This window comes from Salvelinus fontinalis, chromosome 18 (assembly GCF_029448725.1).
Source record: "Salvelinus fontinalis isolate EN_2023a chromosome 18, ASM2944872v1, whole genome shotgun sequence".
In the NCBI taxonomy this organism is placed as follows: domain Eukaryota; kingdom Metazoa; phylum Chordata; class Actinopteri; order Salmoniformes; family Salmonidae; genus Salvelinus; species Salvelinus fontinalis.
Window position 1 is genome coordinate 38,371,992 of NC_074682.1, and position 24,491 is coordinate 38,396,482.

The following is a 24,491-nucleotide window of genomic DNA, read 5'->3' on the forward strand; positions in this document are numbered from 1 at the left end:
GGTGCGAAAAGTGCAAATCAATCCCAGAACAACAGCAAAGGACCTTGTGAAGATGCTGGAGGAAACAGGTGCAAAATTATCTATATACACAGTAAAACGAGTCCTATATCGACGTAACCTGAATGGCCGCTCAGCAAGGAAGAATCCACTGCTCCAAAACCGCCATTAAAAAAGCCAGACTACGGTTTGCAACTGCACATGTGGACAAATATTGTACATTTTGGAGAAATGTCCTCTGGTCCGATGAAACAAAAATAGAACTGTTTAGCCATAATGACCATCGTTATGTTTGGAGGAAAAAGGGGGAGGCTTGCAAGCCGAAGAACAACATCCCAACCGTGAAGCACGGGGGTGGCAGCATCATGTTGTGGGGGTGCTTTGCTGCAGGAGGGACTGGTGCACTTCACAAAATAGATGGCATCATGAGGATGGAAAATTATGTGGATATATTGAAGCAACATCTCAAGACGTCAGTCAGGAAGTTAAAGCTTGGTCGCAAATGGGTCTTCCAAATGGACAATGACCCCAAGCATACTTCCAAAATTGTGGCAAAATGGCTTAAGGACAACAAAGTCAAGGTATTGGAGTGGCCATCGCAAAGCCCTGACCTCAACCATAGAAAATTTGTGGGCAGAACTGAAAAAGCGTGTGCGAGCAAGGAGGCCTACAAACCTGACTCGGTTACACCAGCTCTGTCAGGAGGAATGGGCCAAAATCCACCCAACTTGTTGTGGGAAGCTTGTGGAAGGCTACCTGAGACGTTTGACCCAAGTTAAACAATTTAAAGGCAATGCTACCAAATACTAATTGAGTGTATGTAAACTTCTGACCCACTGGGAATGTGATGAAAGAAATAAAAGCTGAAATAAACTATTATTATTATTCTGACATTTCACATTCTTCAAATAAAGTGGTGATCCTAACTGACCTAAGACAGGGCATTTTTACAAGGATTAAATGTCAGGAATTGTGAAACTGGGTTTAAATGTATTTGTCTAAGGTGTATGTAAACTTCTGACTTCAACTGTATGTGAACTTCAGACCCTTTACTCAGTACTTTGTTGAAGCACCTTTGGCAGCAATTACAGCTTAGTCTTTTTGGGTAGGGCGTTACAAGCTTGGCACACCTGTATTTGGGTAGTTTGTCTCATTCTTTTCTGCAGATCCTCTCCAGCTTTGTCAGGTTGGATGGGAGTGTCGCTGCTTTCCGAATGCACTGTACATACAGAAAGCTGTATTTAGCCAGCAATTGGATTTTAAAATGCTATACAACCAGAACACCTTTATTCTCCAGGATAATGTTTTTCACCGGGAAAGAGGAGAGTGGCTCGCTAGACGCAGCAGCAGGCCCCAGCGAAACAGCTATCCTCCAGGGGCAGGCACACACTTTCATGAGGATAATGTTCTTTACTGTTTTACAAAATCACGGTTTTAGCCTCTTAAAAAATAAGAAGTTTTGAGTGAAGTGACCATGTAGAATTTGCCGCTCGCATTGATGCGACCAATTAGAAGTGTAACTCGCACAGCTAAGTAAAAGGGGCACAAAATGCAACAAAATGGTCGCAGTCTGGAGCCCTGCTATGCATTCATGATTTGTCAAGTTGTAGCATTTGATTTTTGCTGTAGGCCAACGGTCGTTTTAGCAGTGGAATTTTTATTTATTTCAGTACAAATATTTTTGGTGGGGTTTGCCGGTAGTGGTCAATAACATCGTATATCACAATGTTTTATGGGTACATAATCACAATAGGACAAAGGTTGACATCGCCCAACTCCAGTGTGTGTGTGTGTGTGTGTGCTCATCACTGCCACCTCCCTGTACCAATAAGCACAGAACTCATTGGCGCTCTCTTCTAATTACAGGCACATTCATTTAGTCTATGAACAGTTTCAGGCACAAAGGGAAGATATTTGTTTAATTAACTTCACTATTCTATACTTTGTCAGATTTATCTTTCAAGTGCTGCCTCTTTCAACCTTTTGAAAGTGTAGCTAACGGTTTTCTGAAGAATTACAACGTTCGTATTGGGTGCTGTATTAAATGTAGTGGACACAAGGTCTGGAATTTAAATCAAACCAACAATGCAGTTCAAGACAAAGTTAAGAAATTGAAATGAAGTACATTTTTGATTGTATTTTATTACATGAAAATAACATAACAATAACGAGGCTATATACAGGGGGTACCGGTACCGAGTCAATGTGCGGGGGTGAAGGTTAGTCAAGGTAATTTGTAAAGTGACTATGCATAGATAATAAACAGTGAGTAGCATCAGTGTAAAAACTAAGGGATGGGTTTCATTGTAAATAGTCCGGGTGGCCATTTGATTAATTGTTCAGCAGTCCTATGGCTTGGGGGTAGAAGCTGTTAAGGAGCCTTTTGATCCTATACTTGGCGCTCCAGTACCGCGTGCCATGCGGTAGCAGAGAGAACAGTCTGACTTGGGTAACTGAAGTCTTTGACAATTTTTGGGGCCTTCCTCTGACACCGCCTAGTAAATAGGTCCTGGATGTCAGGAAGCTTGGCCCCAGTGATGTACTGGGCCGTACGCACTGCCCTCTGTAGCGACTTAAGGTCAGATGGCGAGCAGTTGCCATACCAGGCAGTGATGCAACCGGTCAGGATGCTCTCGATGGTGCAGCTGTAGAACTTTTTGACGATCTGGGGACCCGTGTCAAATCTTTTCTGTCTCCTGAGGGGGAAAAGGTGTTGTCGTGCCCTCTTCACGACTGTCTTGGTGTGTTTGGACCATGTTAGTTAGTTGATGTGGACACCAAGGAACTTAACTCTCGACCCGCTCCACTTCAGCCCTGTTGATGTTAATGGGGGACTGTTGGGCCCTCCTTTTCCTATCATCCTATATCAGCACCTTCGTCTTGATCACATTGAGGGAGAGGTTGTTGTCCTGAAACCACACAGTCAGGTCTCTGACCTACCTATAGGCTGTCTCATCGTTGTCGGTGATCAGGCCTACCACTGTTGTGTCGTCAGCAAACTTAATGATGGTGTTGGAGTCGTGCTTGGCCACTCAGTCGTGGGTGGACAAGGAGTACAGGAGGGGACTAATCACACACCCCTGAGGGGCCCCAGTGTTGAGGATCAGCGTGGCAGATGTGTTGTTGTCTACCCTTACCACTTGGGGGCAGCCTGTCAGAAATCAAGGATCCAGTTGCAGAGGGAGATGTTTAGTCCCATGATCATTAGTTTAGCGATGAGCTTTGTTGGTACTATGGTGTTGAATGCTGAGCTGTAGTCAAAGAACAGCATTCTCACATAGGTGTTCCTTTTGTCTAGGTGAGAACGGACAGTGTGGAGTGCAATTTGAGATAAGGTCATCTGTGGATCTATTGGGGTGGTGTGCAAATTAAAATGGGTCTAGGGTTTCCGGCGTGCTGGTGTTGATGTGAGCCATAACCAGCTTTTCAAAGCACTTCATGGCTACCGACCTGAGTGCTACGGGCGGTAATCATTTAGGCAGGTTACCTTCGCTATCTTTTGCACAGGGACTGTGGTGGTCTGTTTGAAACATGTAGGTATTACAGACTCGGTCAGGGAGAGTCAAGTAAGACTCTTTCCAGTTGGTCTGCGCATGCTTTGAGTACACATCCTGGTCATCCGTCTGGCCCCGTGGCTTTGTGAATGTTGATCTGTTTAAAGGCCTTGCTCACATCGGCTACGGAGAGAGTGATCACAGTCGTCTGGAAAAGCTGGTGCTCTCATGCATGCTTCACTGTTGCTTGCCTCGAAGTGAGCATATATGGCATTTAGCTCATCTGGTAGGCTCTCGACACTGGGCAGCTCGTGGCTTGGTTTCCCTTTGTAGTGCGCAATAGTTTTCAATCTCTGCCACATCTGACGAGCATCAGAGCCGGTGCAGTAGGATTCAATCTTAGTCCTGTATTGACGCTTTGTCTGTTTGATGGTTCGTCTGAGGGCATAGCGGGATTTTTAATAAGCTTCCGGATTAGTGTCCCGTTCCTTGAAAGCGGCAGCTCTAGCCTTTCGGTGCGGATGTTGCCTGTAATCTATGGGTTCCGTTTGGGATTTGTACGTACGTACGTACATTGGGATTCATCCAATGGCACTGAATAGTACACCACCTCAGTCGCCAGCTTCATCAATAAGTACATCAACGATGTAGTCCCCATATTGACTGTACGTACGTATGTACGTGGTGTACTATTTAGGTGGTGTACTACTCAGTGCCATTGGATGAATCCCGGAACATATTCCAGTCTGTGCTAGCAAAACAGTCCTGTAGCATCCACATCATCTGACCACTTCCGTATTGAGTTAGTCACTGGTACTTCCTGCTTTTAGTTTTTGCTTGTAAGCAGGAATCAGGAAGATATAATTATGGTCAGATTTGACAAATAGAGGATGAGCTTTGTATGCCTCTGTGTGTGGAGTGAAGGTGGTCTAGAGTTTTTTTCCCCCCTCTGGTTGCACATGTGACATGCTGGTAGAAATATTAGGTAAAACGGATTTAAGTTTCCCTGCAGTAAAGTCCCCGGCAACTAGAGGTGCCACTTCTGGATGTTAGTTTGGAGCCCGTAAACGGCAGCCATCCCTTCCGGCACCATTATGTAACTCTGATTAGGAGACAGTAGGCAGTTTTATCTACTCCCATAATCCATTATTGGCATTTTGATTATCTATCTTTCAATGAGGTTAGGTGGAGCAGGCAATGTTGTGCTCTTTGTATGGAGAGGCATTTCTACTTTTGAATAGGAATGGGACTTTGCTAAATCTGACTTTGATCTGATAGCTACCAAGTAATGTTGGGCTCAGTGTCACTGAAATTGATATTGTAACCATTACTTTTTACATAACAATACTGCTTCTGCTTTGGCTTTAATGGGGTACATGTTAAAACTAACATAACTAGAAAAAAGCTTTACATGTGTGTGTCAATACTTAGCCTTACTGTCAGCCTCTTAAACTATTGCATTAGCCTAGGCCTAAATGTTGGAATTCTTCAAAGACATGTAATATACCATCCATTTAAAATATCACGTTAGCAAGCAGTTATTTAACCACCATGACAAAGTCCTGTCTAAAGGATGTAAACAACTCACCTTCTTTGGTACTATAAAGGCTATTTTTCAACACTTCCCTACTTCAATTTATTCAGTCTTTGGTTTGGTCTGTGCATTGTCTCTACTGCCAGTCTACTGCTGTTTATTGTTAATGTATGCTTTCCCCTGCTTCTGAAAGGTGTCTAAATGTGTCCTTGACCCTGCTGGTTATCTCACACACTGCAGTCTCTGGAGTGAAGCCAAATAGGGGGTGCTTATAACCTGGACAGTGTGTGGTGATATGGACATTCATTCTTTTGCATATCCCACTCCCCCTGATCCCATGCCGGAGAGTGGGGTCACAGCATGGGGTCAGCCATTGACTGCGACCTGGGAGCAATTAGGGTTAAGTGCCTTGCTCAAGGCCAGATTGACAGATTGTTTTTATCTTGTTGGCTTGGGGATTTTAACTAGTTACTGGCCCAAGGCTCTAACCCTATTGTATTTAACTAAGGGGTAAGGTACTGTGAGCAGTCCTAGTGTGGGATTTATGGCTTTTTCTGCTCTGCATAGTGTGTGCTGTGAGGGTGCTGGCTGCCCTGTGTGCAGGAGTGTTGTGACCTGCTCTAATGCTCAGAGCGAAGACAAATAAAATGGTTTCAATATGGAAAGCAGAGTATTGCACACCTCATTGATTCCACTTTATGGCCCAGTAATGGCTCTGCAGCTACCAGGCACCAGCTGTATTTGTTTGCTCTCAACATTTCCAAGATTGTGGCCAACTGGCCCAGTCTTTTTCACTCGCAGGGAAGTGCAAGATAATTGGACATGTGCAGTTTCTGTCAAGGGGCTCACATTACTCTTTCCAATGGGCCACAAGACCTCTAAGAAATCCTGCACCTCAATAGATGCAACTGTTGTTGTTTAGCCATTTTAGTGAGTGTTTGTTTCACTGTGTGTGTGTGATTTTTGGTTGTTGTACATATTTGTGTGAAATTGTGAATGAATTTTATCAGACTACTTAGAGCTGGAGGATTTGTCAGCTTTGTCCTCTTGTTCCTCTGCTGTGACTGATTGACTATTTATTCACACTAAAGCTCTGATGTTCTTATCCCAGACAGCAGTTGTCAAACGCTAATTTTGACTCGCCTCCAATATCCCAGAAGACCCCGGCCTCATCTGTCAAGTGTAAAAAACCTAGACAGACCACGGGCCCCAAGAAGGAGGCATCCATCTTCAATCACTTTTTCCGAAAGGGGCCCACCACCTCCACAACTTCTCTCACGACAGAGGCCCCGCCAGCACAGCAACCTATTCCCTGCAGAAAGAGACTGTCTGGCACTCCTCTACTTAGCCATACTGTGAAGGAGAGCCCCCGTCCTACACAGACTGTGAAAGTAGACCCTGATCATCAGGTCTCTGTGAAGGAGAAGCCCATTGAGGACATACCGGCCCAGGTGCTGGTGTCTGTAAAGATGGAGAAGATGGACTTCTCCATGACAGGGCTGGCGTCCCTGGCTGATTCACAGTCCTCATCACAGGACCTGAAGCCTCTAGTTAAAGGTAAGGCCTGCCTGCTGACTGACTTTCTCCAGGAATTCTTCGGTGTGTGTGTGAAGACACTAATTCTATTTTCCATTGGAACATTTTGAATATGAGAGACTTGGCTGCCAAAACATAGTGTTTCTAATGCATACAGTATGGGCCTATGCTTAAAATGGAAATGCCCTCCATAGAGAAAGCAATGTTGGTTGTACTGTTTTTCATATTACTAGGTGCATAGAATATTCTTGTCCATTAAAGACATGCTCAGGACCTTTGGTGACTACTAAGTATTTCTTAAACCTCCAGTTTGAGCTGGACGTGTAGTTCATACATGCATAATCTATGAGCAGAATTACTGTTTTACCTCAATTAGCCACAAAATCCCTAGATTGTAAGTGACTGTTTTTCTGGAAGCTGTGCTGCGCTATTTTTCTTAAATTCTTCCTCATGTGGGACAGCCCCCTAGCAATTTGAGTTCTAGCCAATGAGCTTCAGCCCCTCACCTTCTGAGTGACAGCTAGCAAGATGCACACACACAGCAGAGCGAGAGAGCAATGACATGATGCACATACAGTACCAGTCAAGTTTGGACACACCTACTCATTAAAGGGTTTTTCTTTATATTTACTCTTTTCTACATTGTAGAATAATAGTGAAGACATTTGGGTGATAGTGAAGGCCAGGTCATCTGATGCAGCACTCCATCACTCTCCTTGGTCAAAAAGCCCTTACACAGCCTGGAGGTGTTTGGGGTCATTGTCCTGTTGAAAAACAAATGAAAGTCCCAGTAAGCGCAAACCAGATGGGATGGCGTATCGCTGCAGAATGCTGTGGTAGCAGTGCTGGTTAAGTGTGCCTTGAATTCTAAATAAATCACAGACAGTGTCCCCAGCAAAGCACCATCACACCTCCTCCTCCATGCTTCACAGTGGGAACCACACATGCGGAAATCATCCGTTCACCTACTCAGCTTCTCAGAAAAACAATGCGGGTTGGATCCGAGAATCTCATATTTGAACTCATCAGACCAAAGAACAGATGTCCACCAGTCTAATGTCCATTTCTTGTGTTTATTGGCCCAAGCAAGTCTCTTCTTCTTATTGGTGTCCTTTAGTAGTGGTTTCTTTGCAGCAATTTGACCACGAAGGCCTCATTCATGCAGTCTCCTCTGAACAGTTGATGTTGAGATGTCTGTTACTTGAACTCTGTGAAGCATTTTATTTGGGCTGCAATCTGAGGCTGGTAACTCTAATGAACTTATCCTCTGCAGCAGGGTTAACTCTGGGTCTTCCTTTCCTGTGGCGGTCCTCATGAGAGCCAGTTTCATCATAGCGCTTGATAGTTTTTGTGACTGCACTTGAAGAAACATTTATAGTTTTTGAAATGTTCTGTATTGACTGACCTTCATGTTTTAAAGTAATGATGGACTGTCATTTCTCTTTGCTTATTTGAGCTGTTCTTGTCATAATATGGACTTGGTATTTTACCAAATAGACCCATCTTCTGTATACTCTCTACCTCTACCTTGTCACAGCACAACTGATCTGCTCAAACGCATTAAGAAGGAAAGAAATTCCACAAATTAACTTTTAACAAGGCACACCTGTTAATTGAAATGCATTCCAGGTGACTACCTCATGAAGCTGGTTGAGAGAATGCCAAGAGTGTGTAAAGCTGTCATCAAGGCAAAGGGTGGCTACTTTAAAGAATCTCAAATATAAAATATGTTTTGGTTTGACACTTTTTTTGGTTGATTCCATATGTGTTATTTCACAATGTAGAAAATAGTAAAAATAAAGAGAAACCCAGGAATGAGTAGGTGTGTCCAAACTTTTGGCTGGTACTGTATCTGCACATATGTGATGTAGTAACCAGGGACCACTTTTGGGTGTTGAGCACTACCTTCAGAAATACTGGCTAAAAAGCATACAAAAGTACTGGATAATCCCTTTAAAAATGATGGATGATTTCAATGCTGCATGGAACTGTGGCCATTTCACAATGTGTCTCTCCTTTTCTATATGTGTGTTTGTCTATAAATCCTGCTGTGTGTGTTTTTCAGTGGAGTGTCCTGTGTGTTCTGTGGGCATCCTTGAACAGTTCATCAACAAGCACCTGGACAGCTGTCTGACCCAAGGGGAAAAGAAGGAGAGCCTTAGGAGGTACCATTGAACACACATCTCACAGGGGTTCAAGAGAGTTCGCTTTTTTTGACGTTTCTACTTGTTTTAGGCTTCCTTGACACTGATGACGTCCAAACTAAGCTGAAACTTCAAAAAAGTGTCCCTTAGAATTCCCCTAGAATATTCTATTAACCTTGATGTAAAGCTAGCACTAGGTCAGGTATGTGACTTATGTTTTGATTATCTTGACATGTCTCTGTGTTGTATATTTTGTTTAGATTTCTGTTTTGGGAGATGTAATATCCCTTCCTCTGCTGAAAGTACTGTCTAATATACCTTCACATTTGAAGTCAACCTGGAAATGTTTATTTCTGTAGAAATCTAATTGAAGGTTCCACAGTAGGATAAATATAGGCCTGCGCCATTTGATTCTCCATCATAAACTGGCGAAGTGTACATGACAGCATGGAGCCCTTGATTCGTGACCTTGATGTCAGAGTGATGGATTACACACGTTCCTATAGTCTTCAACACATTTGACCTGCCTCACACCTCTGAATAGGAGCTGGTGAGGAGTTTTCAATGCTACTGTACTCATATAAATACAGGCATTGCGTCTTGGTGATGAAGAGATGCCATGTGGTCAGAACCTTGTCCTGTGCTGAATCCTCCTCATGGAGTTTCTATCTGAAAGCAGAGATTTGAAAGTATACTTCACATAATGGCTAGTAGGAGAGGGGAACAACAACAGAACTGAAACAGAATTACTTGGAAAGCCCAGATAAAAACCCAATATATTTATTAGCCTTACGTGGGTGGCCAGTGCAGTAGTAGAAAAACCCAATTGTCACCCAGTAAAATCTTACTTAGGTAAAGTATTTGGTTTGAAATATACTTAAGTATCAAAAGTAAATGTAATTGCAAAAATATACTTAAGTATCAAAGTAAAACTATAACTAATTTCACATTCCTTATATTACGCAAACCAGACAGCACCAGACGGTATTTTTTAAAGTTTTATTTACGGGTAGCCAGGGTCAGTCACACTGCAACACTCAGACATAATTTACAAAATCAGCATTTTTGTCTGCCAGATCAGAGGCAGTAAGGATTACCAGGGATGTTCTCTTGATAAGTGTGAGTTGGATTGTTTTCCTGTCCTGCTAAGCATTTGAAATGTAACCTGTACTTTTGGGTGTCAGGGAAAATGTATGGAGTAAAACGTATGTTATTTTCTTTAGGAATGTAATGAACTAAAAGTTGTCAAAAATATAAATAATGTACAGATACCCCAAAAAACAACTTAAGTAGTACTTTGAAGTATTTTTACTTAAGTACTTTACAACACTGGGTAAGCGATAGCGAAGAGCTTTATACCATACACTGCTGCCACGATGTCTGGCTCCAAATATATGTGTCTGTTCTTACAAGTGGTAGCGGAGTGACTCCCGGCCTCTAATATAATTTCATTACAGAGCCTCGCTCCGCCCTGCATATCAGGCCTTAGGTTAACCATAAAGAAAAGGAGAGCCTCACACTCTAGGAGCTCAGACGCTATAATTTAATAACCGTTGTTTCGACAGACAAGCTGTCTTCATCAGGGTAAAATGACAACTGTGGGTCACTAGTTTATATGGATTGGAAGGTTAACTATGGACATTCAATTCATGTTGTCTTCTTCTGTGGTGCCCTCTCTATGATGGACTCTTATTGGGCCAGCCAGAGGTCTGAGTGCTGCAATAACACTTCCTCACTGTAGTTCATTATGAAATGAATAATAGTCTAATGACCATGTTATAACAAGTTATAAACTGATCTTCTCTATGGCTTCATATGGCACAGCTGCCTAGGTGCCAAGAGGAAGCCGATGAGGAAGCTGGTGTACACTCTGCTGTCCATGCAAGAGCTGAAGAAGAGGCTGAAGGAGTGCCACCTCTCTGCCCAGGGCACCAGAGACCAGCTGGTCAGGAGGCACCAGGACTTTGTACACTTCTACAATGCCCAGTGCGACGCCCTCGAACCGAAATCAGGTAAGAGCGCCATTTTCACTGTGTGAAAAATGACGATGACAGGGAGTCAACCTTGGCTGATGGTACAAATCTACTTTTAAATCTCAAAGCAGTCTTCTGACCACCATAAATGTAGTTTCCTCCATTCAAAGCCATCGTTGTATAACTGTTTTGGCCATTATTGACTACAAGCTATCATTCACAATTGATGAACCTTTACAAGAAAAATGTGAAATCACAACTGCTAGTTCCAATTTGTGTGCGTGCGCGTGTAGCGGAGGTAATTTACAGCAGCCCAGTGTGGTGTGTACAGAGCCAGGCCCACTGACGGCTGTGTTTGGGGAGAGCCCTGCAGACCATGTCACAGCCCTGCCAAGTCCTCTCTGAGTTAGTATTTCCCCATGATGACACAGAACCTGCCTCTGCATGGAACGGTCAGAGGTTCAGCACAACAGAATAGACATCTCTGATGGGAAGCAGTGTTTGAATGAAACACCAAGGCCTGCTTTGAGCCTAGCATATGATTTGAGAGTCTACTCTTATCAAGACTTAAATGATTTCAGCTCTGGCAAGTATTTGTTCTTGCCTTGACTTTTGCCATGCTTCTGTGATATCTTGAGAGTGTTTATTACAGTACTTGTACATGCTCTAAGAATGTCAGGGAGTGACCTTGATACATGATCATGCTAGGTGTATAATGTCATGTCCTCCTAGACCTAGCTCTTGGCCTGTACTATCCAGTCGGTAGTTGGGTATGTCAGAGGATAAAGGCTGTTAACAACACACAAATGTATATATTTGACCTCAGTGGACAGGTTCTCTAATCCAACAGCACCTGCTCAGACTAATCGTCATGAAATGGCCAGGAGACGTGTGTGTACAAATCACCCAGAAAAATGTAACCACTTGATAGTTAATGTGCATCTCTGGGGATGCTTCCTTTCCTCAGTAGTGGTCTCCTGGTCATATACCTTAATGTGGTAAAAACAACAGTTCACATAAACAAGCCATGGGCACCTGATCCAGAGGGTCATAAAGGTCTCTGTTCATCCTCTTTCAATAGCCAAAGACATCGCCAAAGAAGTGGAGGCCAACGAGAAGGCCAGGAACCAACTGCAGGGGAAAACCAAATGTGTACGTACCAAAACAGGATCAAAGCATCATTGACTAGCTCCACAGGACCACCGGATAGTTTCTGTTGTTCCCAACATGGCACTATGTCCAATAAAAGGTGTTGTCCCTCGTAAACAACCTGGTCTAGTGTGTTCTTGCAGTTCAAATGATCACTTTACATGGTATTTTTGTTGTCCAATTGTGTTGCAGGCTATGGTCTTCTCTAAGAACCAAAGTCTGGGGCAAATCGATGAGATGCATTCAACTTACAGTAAGTCATGTCTGACTGGTACGCTTCCTCCATTGATCTGTTGTCAGTAGCTAGGTTGTTATCCAATTTGTGACCGATTTTAATGCTAATATTCTAAAATCTGCATAAAGAAAATATGCGCATTTTCCCACCAGTGGTGTTTTCACCAAACGGATTTGTTACGGATAGAAATCAGTGAGTGATGACGTAGTGCACACAAAATGTCATTTTTTGCTTAAGATTTCATGTACCGAATAAAAAAGATAAAGTGCAATGTGTTTCCACCGCATTTTCAACTCTACCAATAGTTTTGTCACAAACTGTTTCGTTTAAGTAGCAAATGTGCCTGATCTAGCCAACAGCATACAGTGCAGGTAGGCTGTGCGGGTAGGCTAGTCTACATGATGAGATTATTATGGATATGAATATTTTATTTGTCAAACGGCAGTCAAGCATTGATCATCATGTCACCAGTATCAGACCCTCGATATTTATTGGAATGGATCATCAAGATCAATGTACTCTTTCAACACCCTGTGAAGTTCATAAGTTATTTAATCTGTAGCCTAAGAAATTGCATGGTTTCCCAAGTCGTAGTGGAAGAATCACACACCATATCATTGTGTAAATCCAAGTTTAATTCGATATGATGGTTATTATATGAATATTTGCGCATAAAAGCGTTTCCCCTGCTATTTCTCGTAGAATACATTTTACCGACACGAAAAAATCCCCCGCATGTCGAACAAACATGTATCTGTCGGCACCTATACATTTTGTACCAAAACTTCCTGTTTCCATCACAGATGTTATGATTTATTGTTATACAGTATGACTTTATTTGCATACAAACTGTGGATGGAAACGTGCTGTGGTGAGTTCAGAATTGTTTTTTGAAGGCCTTTTCTCAATTGACTTTAGCACTGATGTGTATTATTGTCTACAATGGATGTGTGCGATATTGATTAAGTTGACCGTTGATCCCTGTTTCGTCTCAGTGAATCTGAATGATTTCTCCTGATGAGTCAGAGCTGACGTCAACTCAGTGAAGGGTTGGTGTAGAAATAGTTTAGCAGCATCACTGCGCTCTGAGTGTATTCTCACTCCGTTCCCACTGGTGCAAAGTATTCATGAATTCATGCATAGGAAACCTCCCACATCAAAAGATACTACAGTTTACTATTGAATATTAAAGTACTTACTATGGAATTCTGTAGTATGCTGTAGAATCCTATACTCTACACTGTAGTGTCCCTCGATCATGTAGTGTTTACTTTAGAATTGTGTAGTATACTGGAGAATACTATACTACACACTAATATCCCTCTCGATCATGTAGTGCTTATGTTGTATACATTCAATCATAGGACCTACTGAAGAGATGAGTCTTCAGTAAAGACTTAAAGGTTGAGACCGAGTCTGCGTCTCTCACATGGGTAGGCAGACCATTCCATAAAAATGGAGATCTATAGGAGAAAGCCCTGCCTCCAGCTATTTGCTTAGAAATTCTAGGGACAATTAGGAGGCCTGCGTCTTGTGACCGTAGTGTAGGTATGTACGGCAGGACCAACTCGGAAAGATAGGTAGGAGCAAGCCCATGTAACGCTTTGTAGGTTAACAGTAAAACCTTGAAATCAGCCCTTGCCTTAACAGGAAGCCAGTGTAGGGAGGCTAGCACTGGAGTAATATGATAAAAGTTTTTTGGTTCTAGTCAGGATTCTAGCAGCCGTATTTAGCACTAACTGCAGTTTATTTAGTGCTTTATCCGGGTAGCCGGAAAGTAGAGCATGGCAGTAGTCTAACCTAGAAGTAACAAAAGCATGGATTAATTTTTCTGCATCATTGTCCTTGGGGAGCTCATGCCTGAATTTTTACTCTGATGTTCCCCCCTCGATCATGTAGTGCTTACTATATAATTTTGTAATACACTGTAGTATACCATACTGTAGTATCCCTTGCAGTGCATAAAATTAACTGTTTGGTCCACTGGCCACTGGGGCAGGGGTGCAACGCTGTCATCAAGGCAAGGGTGGCTACTTTGAAGAATCTCAAATATAACTATATTTTGATTTAACACTTGTTTTGGTTACTATATGTGTTATTTCAGTTTTTGATATCTTCACTATTATTCCACAATGTAGAAAATAGTAAAATAAAGAAAAACCCTGGAATGAGTAGGTGTGTTCAAACTTCCTGTTTATCTTTTGATCGATCAAACAAAGTTTATTATAGCTTAGGTTTGCTTGTTTGACAGACAAATAACACATTAACATGTGGTCACCAAAATGACTTAGATCAGTTACTTCCACTAGATAGCTTTCTGAAATGAACTTAAAACGATGACAAACAATACTGTACTTCTGATGGTAGAAAATAACAGGTGCATTTACATGAACAGATATTTTTTTTTTTTTTTTTACAAATGGCTTTACTTAAAGACAGTCACCTTATTGGTGGGCGCAGCCAATAAACTGCCTGGACCTGAAACTGGCAATGCCTCCAAAAAAACCTTTACATAATGAACATCTTGAATTTGTTACACATGATTAAACTCACTGATGGTCAAACTTAACACATACCATTCAGAACAATTGACCACCCCAAACAGTTCTTAAAGACAGCATGGTCACAAAATGATTGCTCACAGAACTAAACCAACAGCAACAATGCCCTACAGCCTATACTCACAAAGGACCTTCCAGGTACAACACTCACCTGGACATGACCAAAGGGTGTTTTTTTTACATTTCCTGCATGTCCTCCCCTAATAAGGGTGGCTAGGGAAACAGTGACCAAAATGTGGTTCTTGCAGTTACAAGATTGTAACTGATTGAGGATTGATTGGTAGGAGGTTAAGGTTATGGTGATGCCCATCTGTGGGACTTAAGTTAAAGAGCAGCTGAGTCTTTATAGATGCAGGTAATGGAGATGATACATGGCAGGGAATGATTGACAGTTGTTGATGTGATTTGTCTTGAATCAAGACTTGGTTGGCTTTGTATGGAGTATGGTTTACCTAAAAGGAGGCACAGAAATATAATGAACAGCAATAAACATGCCATTAACAGTCGATTTAATTATGTAATAATCAATGACAATCTCCACAGAGGAGCTCTGTCAGTGACCATCTTGTTATTGGTCTCCCCCGATTGCTCCGTTTGGCCGGGCGGCCAACTATAGGTAGAGTCTTGCTGATTCCAAACTTATTCCATTTAAGAATAATGGAGGCCACTGTGTTTTGGGGACCTTCAATGCTGCAGAATTTTTTCGGTACAAGGGTTCCTCGACACAATCCTGTCTAGGAGCTCTATGGAAAATTAACTTCGTTTTTGCTCTGACATGCACTGTCAACTGTGGAACCTTAAATAGACAGGTGTGTGCCTTTCCAAATACAATCAATAGAATTTACCACAGGTGGACTCCAAGTTGTAGAAACATCTCAAGGTTGAGTAATGGAAACAGGATGCACCTGAAATTAATTTCGAGTCTGAATACTTATGTAAATACATTTTTTTGTTGTTTTTTTGTAAAAATGTCAACCTTTTTCTTTGTTATTATTGGGTATTGTGTGTAGATTAATTTAGAAAAAAATTATTCTATCAATTTGGCTGTAATGTTACAAAATGTGGAAAAAGTGAAGGGTTCTGAATAGTTTCCGAATGCACTGTACATATAGTAATGCTACAGGTTTTTTAGACTGTAGTATTTTTTTCATGTGGGCTGGCCCTTAGATACTGTATCGGGGCGGCAGGTAGCCTAGTGGCTAGAGCATTGGGCCAGTAACCGAAAGGTCGCTGGATCAAATCCCCGAGCTGACAAGGTAAAAATCTGTCATGCCTCTGAACAAGGTAATTAACCCACTTTTCCCCGGTAGGCCGTCATTGTAAATAAGAATTTGTTCTTAACTGACTTGCCTCGTTAAATTAAAAAAAGATACTAAAACACTGCTGGTGCGTTTATTATTTCAGAATGCTTAGTCATTCCAGTCCACTTGATTGGTGCACTCACTTTAGTCCTTGTACCAGTTTAGGAGAAGTCATCTTCCTCAGAGCTGTGAAGTGAATCAGGCCAGAACCAGAGATAAGAGGAGTGGCTCTGTCACATACACAGATCAGATCAATACAGTGGGAGTGCAACAGGGGTGCACCATCGATCCTGCTTAATGCCCCCGTATGGCTAAGGACCCACTTCAACGGAGAGAATTGCCAGGAAGAACATAAGCTCCACTGGTGGCTGTGTAGCTGTAAATTCTGAGAAGGACTCTAACTGTGATGAAGTGATTAAGCATCAGGGACTCTCACAGCAGCAGACATTACACGATGAGAGGAGGGAAATGCTTAGGTTTACTGGGGTGTTTCAGTGTCTCTTTGGTGAATAATTCTGACCTGTAATAGCCTTTACTCAGCGGGAATTAATTTATACAGAAGAATCTAGAGAGCGAGAGTTTGTAAGGGGACCGTATGGCACTTTGCAAGGTTAAGTGGCTGTGATAGCCAGAGGAAGATAAAAGGTGGGTGGAACTAGAAATAGCTTGGTGGTGCTAACTTTGATAAATATGGAGATTGAAATATTGATCTGACTCATGGAGGGGTGTATTATAAATAGCTGGCTTAAATGAAAACAGTTTGATTAACCAGACCAGAGCCGGCTCGCACGGCCCCGTGATGACTCACTCCTGTGACTGTTAGATCAGTGAATGGGCAGACACCAGGGATATGGCAACACACATTCACAAACACAGAGTGCTGGCCACATGCTGTATGCGGTAGCAGTTTCGCTCTCTCTTCCAAACGTGTGAACAAGATTGGCACACTCAATGAATGTACCTCCATCAGTGTGCTATTGTTGTATCATTGAACAGCGAGGTTGCGAGCAGGAGTTAGGTTAGGATTACCACTTTATTTTAAGAATGTGAAATGTCAGAATAATAGTAGAGAGAATAATTCATTTCAGCTTTTTATTTCATCACATTCCCAGTGGGTCAGAAGTTTACATACACTCAATTAGTATTTGGTAGCATTGCCTTTAAATTGTTTAACTGGGGTCAAACGTTTCGGGTAGCCTTCCACAAGTTTCCCACAAAAAGTTGGGTGAATTTTGGCCCATTCCTCCTGACAGAGCTGGTGTAACAGAGTCAGGTTTGTAGGCCTCCTTGCTTGCACACGCTTTTTCAGTTCTGCCCACCAATGTTCTATGGGATTGAGGTCAGGGCTTTGTGATGTCCACTCCAATACCTTGACTTTGTTGTCCTTAAGCCATTTTGCCACAATTTTGAAAGTATGCTTGGGGTCATTGTCCATTTGGAAGACCCATTTGCGACCAAGCTTTAACTTCCTGACTGATGTCTTGAGATGTTGCTTCAATATATCCACATAATTTTCCAGCCTCATGAAGCCATCTATTTTGTGAAGTGCACCAGTACCTCCTGCAGCAAAGCACCCCCACAACATGATGCTGCCCACCCCCGTGCTTCACGGTTGGGATGGTGTTCTTCGGCTTGCAAGCCTCCCCCTTTTTCCTCCAAACATAACGATGGTCATTAAGGCCAAACAGTTCCATTTTTGTTTCATCAGATCAGAGGACGTTTCTCCAAAAAGTACAATATTTGTCCCCATGTGCAGTTGCAAACCGTAGTCTGGCTTTTTTATGGCGGTTTTGGAGCAGTGGCTTCTTCCTTGCTGAGCGGCCATTCAGATTATGACGATATAGGACTCGTTTTACTGTGGATATAGATACTTTTGTACCTGTTTCCTCCAGCATCTTCACAAGGTCCTTTGCTGTTGTTCTGGGATTGATTTGCACTTTTCGCACAAAAGTACGTTCATCTCTAGGAGAAACGCATCTCCTTCTTGAGCGGTATGACGGCTGCGTGGTCCCATGGTGTTTATACTTGCGTACTGTTGTTTGTACAGATGAACGTGGTACCTTCAGGCATTTGGAAATTGCTCCCAAGGATGAACCAGACTTGTGGAAGTCTACAATTTTTTTCTGAGGTCTTGGCTGATTTCTTTTATTTTTTCAATGTCAAGCAAAGAGGCACTGAGTTTGGAAGGTAGGCCTTGAAATACATCCACAGGTACACCTCCAGTTGACTCAAATCATGTCAATTAGCCTATCAGAAGCTTCTAAAGACAAATATTTTTCTGGAATTTTCCAAGCTGTTTAAAGGCACAGTCAGCTTAGTGTATGTAATCTTCTGACCCACTGGAATTGTGATGCAGTGAAATAATCTATCTATAAACAACTGTTGGGAAAATGACTTGCCAAAACTATAGTTTGTGGAAATTTGTGGAGTGGTTGAAAAATGAGTTTTAATGGCTCCAACCTAAGTATGTTAAATTCCGACTTCAACTGTATTTTTTAAATATATTTTTTAAGGTTAACTGCAGCTTGCTCCTGTGCCTTTGGCAGGCTATGGTAATCTGTCAGCCCTGGGCCTCTACAGGGGCACACTGAAATTAGTTTCTCTCCACAGTCCTTAAAGAACATCTCCTACACTTCTAACATTTGGGCAGTTAAATGTTGAACACTATTATTGCACACAGTCCATGCAACTTATTTAGTCTTGCCATAACAAAGGGGTGGAATACTTACTGACTCAAGACATTTCAGCTTTTAATTTGTGGAATTTCATTCCTTATTGTGTTTGAGCCAATCAGTTGTGTTGTGACAAGGTAGGGCTGGTGTACAGAAGATGGCTCTATTTGGTGAAAGACCAAGTCCATATGGCAAGAACAGCTCAAATAAGCAAAGAGAAACGACCGTCCATCATTACTTTAAGCCATGAAGGTCAGTCAATACCTAACATTTCAAGAACTTGGAAGAAGTTTCTTAAAGTGCAGTCGCAAAAACCCATAATGCACTATGATGAAACTGGCTCTCATGAGGAATGCCACAGAATGGAAGACCCAGTTAGGATAAGTTCTTTAGAGTTACTAGCCTCAGAAATCGGCAATTAACTGCACCTCAGATTGCAGCCAAAATAAATGCTTCACAGAGTTCAAGTAACAGACACCTCTCAACATCAACTGTTCAGAGGAGACTGCATGAACCAGGCCTTCATGGTCAAATTGCTTCAAAGAAAACACTACTCAAGGACACCAATAAGAAGAAGAGACTTGCTTGGGCCAAGAAATATGAGCAATGGACATTAGACTGGTGGACATCTGTTCAACCAAATTTGAGATTTTTGGTTCCAACCGCCATGTCTTTTGTGAGACGCAGAGTAGGTAAACGGATAATCTCCGCCTGTGTGGTTCCCACTGTGAAACATGGAGGAGGAAGTGTGATGGTGTGGGGGTACTTTGCTGGTGACACTTGGTGATTTATTTAGAATTCAAGACACACTTAACGAACATGGCTGTCATCAAGGCAAAGGATGGCTACTTTGAAGAATCTCAAATATAGAATATATTTCAATTTGTTTAACACTTTTGTTGTTACTACAGGATTCCATATGTGTTATTTCATAATTTTGTTGTCTTCACTATTATTTTTTACTATTTTCTACATTGAAGAATAAAGAAAAACCCTTGAATGAGCAGGTGTGTCCAAACTTTTGACTGGTACTGTATTTTTGTCCTATTTCACACTTAGGGTTGGGCGACATCCAGAATTTAATACAGTTTCTATTCCATATCGGGGTATACGCGATTACTATTAAGTCCATGCAACTTATGTGACTTGTTAAGACATTTTTTACTCCTGAACTTATTTCGGCTTGACATAAAAGGGGCTGAGTTCTTGTTGACTCATGACATTTCAGCTTTTAAAATTTCATTTGTAAAATATTCTGAAAACATAATTCCACTTCGACCATTATGGTGTATTATGTGCAGGCTAGTGACAAAAAAATCTAAATTAAAACCATTTTAAATTCATGTTTTACCAACAAAATGTGGAAAAGTTTAAGGGGTGTGAATACTTTCTGAAGGCACTTTATGCTTCTCTGGTTGTCTTTGTCTAATAACATCTGTAAATATTTTAAATAGATGCTCATCGACCTATAATGCTATTATTGTCCTCTTACTTCAATATTTTTCTGTTCAAGGTTCAAACGCCCATGATTCTATTCAGCAAAACCACTCCCACCATCACGAGTGAAGTTGCAGCCATTGTGCCCTTTCCAAATAGCCTAATATTATCATACTTGTAATTTCCGGATTTTCTGATCTAAATTCGTGACCCACGTGAATCATGCAGTTCCGTCATAAAGTATCTTGAGCTTTTTTTTGTGTTGTCTGGGATTCTTGAATTTTTTATTTTTCTGTTCCAAAAAGTAAACTCTGATTTTCAATGCCAGCCCTCCTGTTTCGCATTGTAAGAAATGTTGATAGACCTGAGCATGTGCACGAGCTGTCCGTGCGGCAGGCTCTTGCTTGAGTGATTGACAAGAAGAAAAAAATCATTAGCGCCAGGTTGTCTTATCACCTGCTGCTGCTGCTTTGGCTAGCTTACCACATTTTGACCAGTGAGGTGAATGTTGACAGTTAAGTCAGGTGAGTCAAATACAGTTCATTCGGAAAGTATTTACACCCCTTGACTTTATCCACATTTTGTTACGTTACAACCTTATTCTAAGATGGATGAAATAAATTAAAATCCTCATCAATCTACAAACAATACCCCGCAATGACAAAGCGAATACAGGTTTTTAGATGTTTTTGCTAATTTATACAAAAAAAAAAAAAGACGGATACCTTATTTACATAAGTATTCAGACCCTTTGCTATGAGACTTGAATTTTTATATATTTTAAGTTATCCGTTATTTTACCAGGTAAGTTGACTGAGAACGCGTTCTCATTTACAGCAACGACCTGGGGAATAGTTACAGGAGAGAGGAGGGGGATGAATTAACCAATTGTAAACTGGGGATTATTAGGTGACCGTGATGGTTTGAGGGCCAGATTGGGAATTTAGCCAGGACACCTGGGTTAACACCCCTACTCTTACGATAAGTGCCATGGGATCTTTAATGACATCAGAGAGTCAGGACACCCGTTTAATGTCCCATCCGAAAGACGGCACCCTACACAGGGCACTGCCCTGGGGCCATGGGATATTTTTTAGACCAAAGGAAAGAGTGCCTCCTACTGGCCCTCCAACACCACTTCCAGCAGCATCCAGGGACTGACCAGGACCAACCATGCTTAGCTTCAGAAGCAAACCAGCAGTGGTATGCTGAATTTCAGCTCAGGTGCATCCTGTTTCCATTGATCATCCTTGATGTTTCTACAACTTGATTGGAGTCCACCTGTGGTAAACTGAATTGATTTGAAAAGGCACACACCTGTCTATATAAGGTCCCACAGTTGACAGTGCATGTCAACCAAAGCCAAGCCATGAGGTCAAATAAATTGTCCGTAGAGCTCCGAGACAGGATTGTGTCGAGGCACAGTTCTGGGGAAGTGTACCAAAACAATTCTGCAGCGTTGAAGGTACCCCAGAACACGGTTGTCTCCATCATTCTTAAAAAGAAGACTTTTGGAACCACCAAGACTCTTCCTATAGCTGGCCGCCCAGCCAAACTGAGCAATCGGGGGAGAAGGGCCTTGGTCAAGGAGGTGACCAAGAACCCGATGGTCACTAACAGAGCTCTCGAATTCCTCTGTGGAGATGGGAGAACCTTCCAGAAGGACATCCATCTCTGCAGCACTCCACCAATCAGGCCTTTTTGGTAGAGTGGCCAGACGGAAGCCACTCCTCAGTAAAAGGCACATGACAGCCCGCTTGGAGTTTGCCAAAAGTCACCTAAAGAACTCTGACCATGAGAAACAACATTCTCTGGGCTGATGAAACCAAGATGGAACTCTTTGGCCTGAATGCCAAGTGTCACGTCTGGAGGAAACCGCTCATCATCTGGCCAATACAATCCTTACGCTGAAGCATAGTGGTGTCAGCGTCATGCTGTGGGGATGTTTTTCAGCGGCAGTGACTGGGAGACTAGTCAGGATCGAGGGAAAGATAAACGGAGCAAAGTACAGAGAGATCCTTGATGAAAACCTGCTCCAGCGCTTAGCCCCAGTCTGTGGTCCTAAGGTTCACCTTCCAACAGGACAATGACCCTAAGCTCACAGCCAAGACAGCGCAGGAGTGGGTTCGGGACAAGACTCAATGTCCTTGAGTGGCCCAGCCAGAGCCCGGACTTGTACCTGATCTAACATCTCTGGAGAGACCTGAAAATAGCTGTGCTGTGACTCTCCCCATTCAACCTGACAGAGCTTGATGATCTGCAGAGAAGAATGGGAGAAACTCCCAAAATACAGTTGGGAGTTTTTGCAGTTTTTGCTTTGTCATTATGGTTTATTGTGTATAGATTAAGGCTGTAACGTAAAAATGTTTTTCCCAATGCACAAATGGTTTCTTGCTATGTGTTTGTGTAGTCTGTGTAGGTTGTGTTAAATAAATATTCAATCCATCTTATTTGAAATGACAGTTCATCTATCGCCTGAACTGAGGTAACGTTTGCTTAGCTGGCTCTGTGTACCTAACGTTATCAAGCCCAGCAGACAAATGTTTTGTTCATAATCAAATTTATTATATTCAGTTTGGATTCATAAACCTGTTGAACAGCAAGTAGTAATACATTTTTTTTAACGATTGGAAGTTAGCTGCTAAACAGACACAATATGAAATGGGTGATATTATGCAAGCACTGCTGCGATGAGCTAATCTGAGTATGTTATTTAGCAGTGACAAGGAGTGGAATGTTGGCTAAAGAGACTGGTACTTAGACTAGCGACGAGCAGGTGAACTGACTTTTGATGTTCTGTGTATGAAAGTGTGTTCAAGCTTCACAGTTCCTTTCTGTTTATGGTAGATTTAGAAACCATTTATTTTGCTTTTCCTTACCAGACTGTCAACCCCTAGTGACTAAAAATGATGGGAGTAATTTAGTAAATACATTTTTCCCCCTGTTGATTCAGAGGCCTAATAAAAATAATCTTAATTCAAAAACCTGTTCTATTTCCCCCTTGTGGACAATAGCGCATAAAGATTAGGGATTGTTACAGCATCAGTCAATGTTGTAGCCACCAGTATGAGTGTGCACTTCATGACACAAATGTTCACATCACAACTGAAGGACATATGGCCGGAGTCAAGAATTGCTTCAAATTCAACGTAAAGCAAAAAATTGAGCTTGTTGCAGGAGACTGTACATGTTTAAGGGAACACCACATGTTTTTTTCTGGATCAAAAAGGGGCTTAGGTGGTGGGTGTGGCAGGGGGGGTGGCAATGAATGCGGTCGGCCGACAGCGCGGATATATTTTAGAGTCCCCCATCTTGGCTCTGTAGAGAACATTTTAAGGCAATTTTCTGCAATTCAACAAATTTCTCCATGGAGCTGATCCATTTTTTTCAGTTTTAAAGCTAATTTCCTGCAATTCTGCAAATTTTGCCATGTAGATGTGAGAATGTTGCAGTTTTAAAGGTAGTTTCTTGCAATTCTATGCAGTTTGTCATGGATAATGCTGTGTTCTTTTGCTCAAACATAATAACAAAAATAATACTGCTGAATTCATTGTTTTGGGAATTTTCAATTCTCCCTGAGTGTCTCGCTTTTATTTTGGTGATTGTTAGTTCTCAAAGATTATATTATTCAAAAAAATATACAAGTCCATTATCTTTTCTACAAACTTAGTGTTTTTCCATCCCGTAAATGTGTGCTTAGGGGGCCCGCCCATGGGTTAAAATGGCAGAGAAATCCCTGCACCATATTACTTAATTGCTCCAGCAAAATTGCCGTTGTTGCTGCAGTCCTTAACAGCTCATGTGAATTCCAGAGGTAGCGTTTACAGGTGCCGAAGAACCTGGTTGCAATGGTTAATGCGAGATGAGGCCGGTTGGACTCGCCCTCATAGAGAGCTGGCCTCCTGTTGGACTCTCCCCTCTCCCCTCCCAAATATTTAGGAAGTAGCCCTGTCATGTTTCTCTATTCCTATTAATAAAATAAGATTTATTTTAAATGTCTTGTCATGGTTCCTGTGTCATAATTCATAATATTTCATGCTACATTGCAGGAAATTGCTGTTTCAGGTGTTTAGAAAGCAACAGTGCTTCAGCTTCATTAGCGGGACAAAGCCCATGCCGTGCCTTACACCAGGGTTTTCCAAATTGTCCTGGGGCCCCATGTTTAGTTTTCCTCCCCTAGCACTACACAGCTGATTCAAATAATAATAATTCAATCACATCCCTGAAACCAACCGCCTCGATTCGGTCTTACGTATCAAAACTTGAAATTGTGTTTTTTTTTTAAAATAAATTAAAGTGGAGACTCAGTATTATACTATTTTCTATCATACACTGCAGTTGAGGAACAATGGGAAAGTAATTCTCCTTTGAAAGTTGATATACTTTTAACCCCACTTTTGAGAAAATGGCCCTTGAACGTTTTGGTACACCAACTGGAGAGCTCTTCTTTGTCTATAC

The 24,491-nt window shown here is 41.9% G+C and overlaps 1 protein-coding gene across 2 annotated transcripts in view; it reads left to right on the forward strand.

Moving 5' to 3' along the window:
* Window positions 1–24,491, forward strand: part of LOC129815464 (E3 ubiquitin-protein ligase RAD18-like) — a 111,187-nt gene that overhangs the window by 13,096 nt on the left and 73,600 nt on the right. For both annotated transcript variants that reach the window (XR_008753434.1, XM_055869333.1), the window contains exons 5-9: window positions 6,137–6,582; window positions 8,627–8,726; window positions 10,530–10,717; window positions 11,760–11,830; window positions 12,020–12,080. Coding sequence is in view for 1 of the 2 variants with exons in the window: in XM_055869333.1 (XP_055725308.1) it covers window positions 6,137–6,582; window positions 8,627–8,726; window positions 10,530–10,717; window positions 11,760–11,830; window positions 12,020–12,080 (866 nt within the window). In the remaining variant the exon portion in view is untranslated. The remainder of the gene's footprint in view (window positions 1–6,136; window positions 6,583–8,626; window positions 8,727–10,529; window positions 10,718–11,759; window positions 11,831–12,019; window positions 12,081–24,491) is intronic.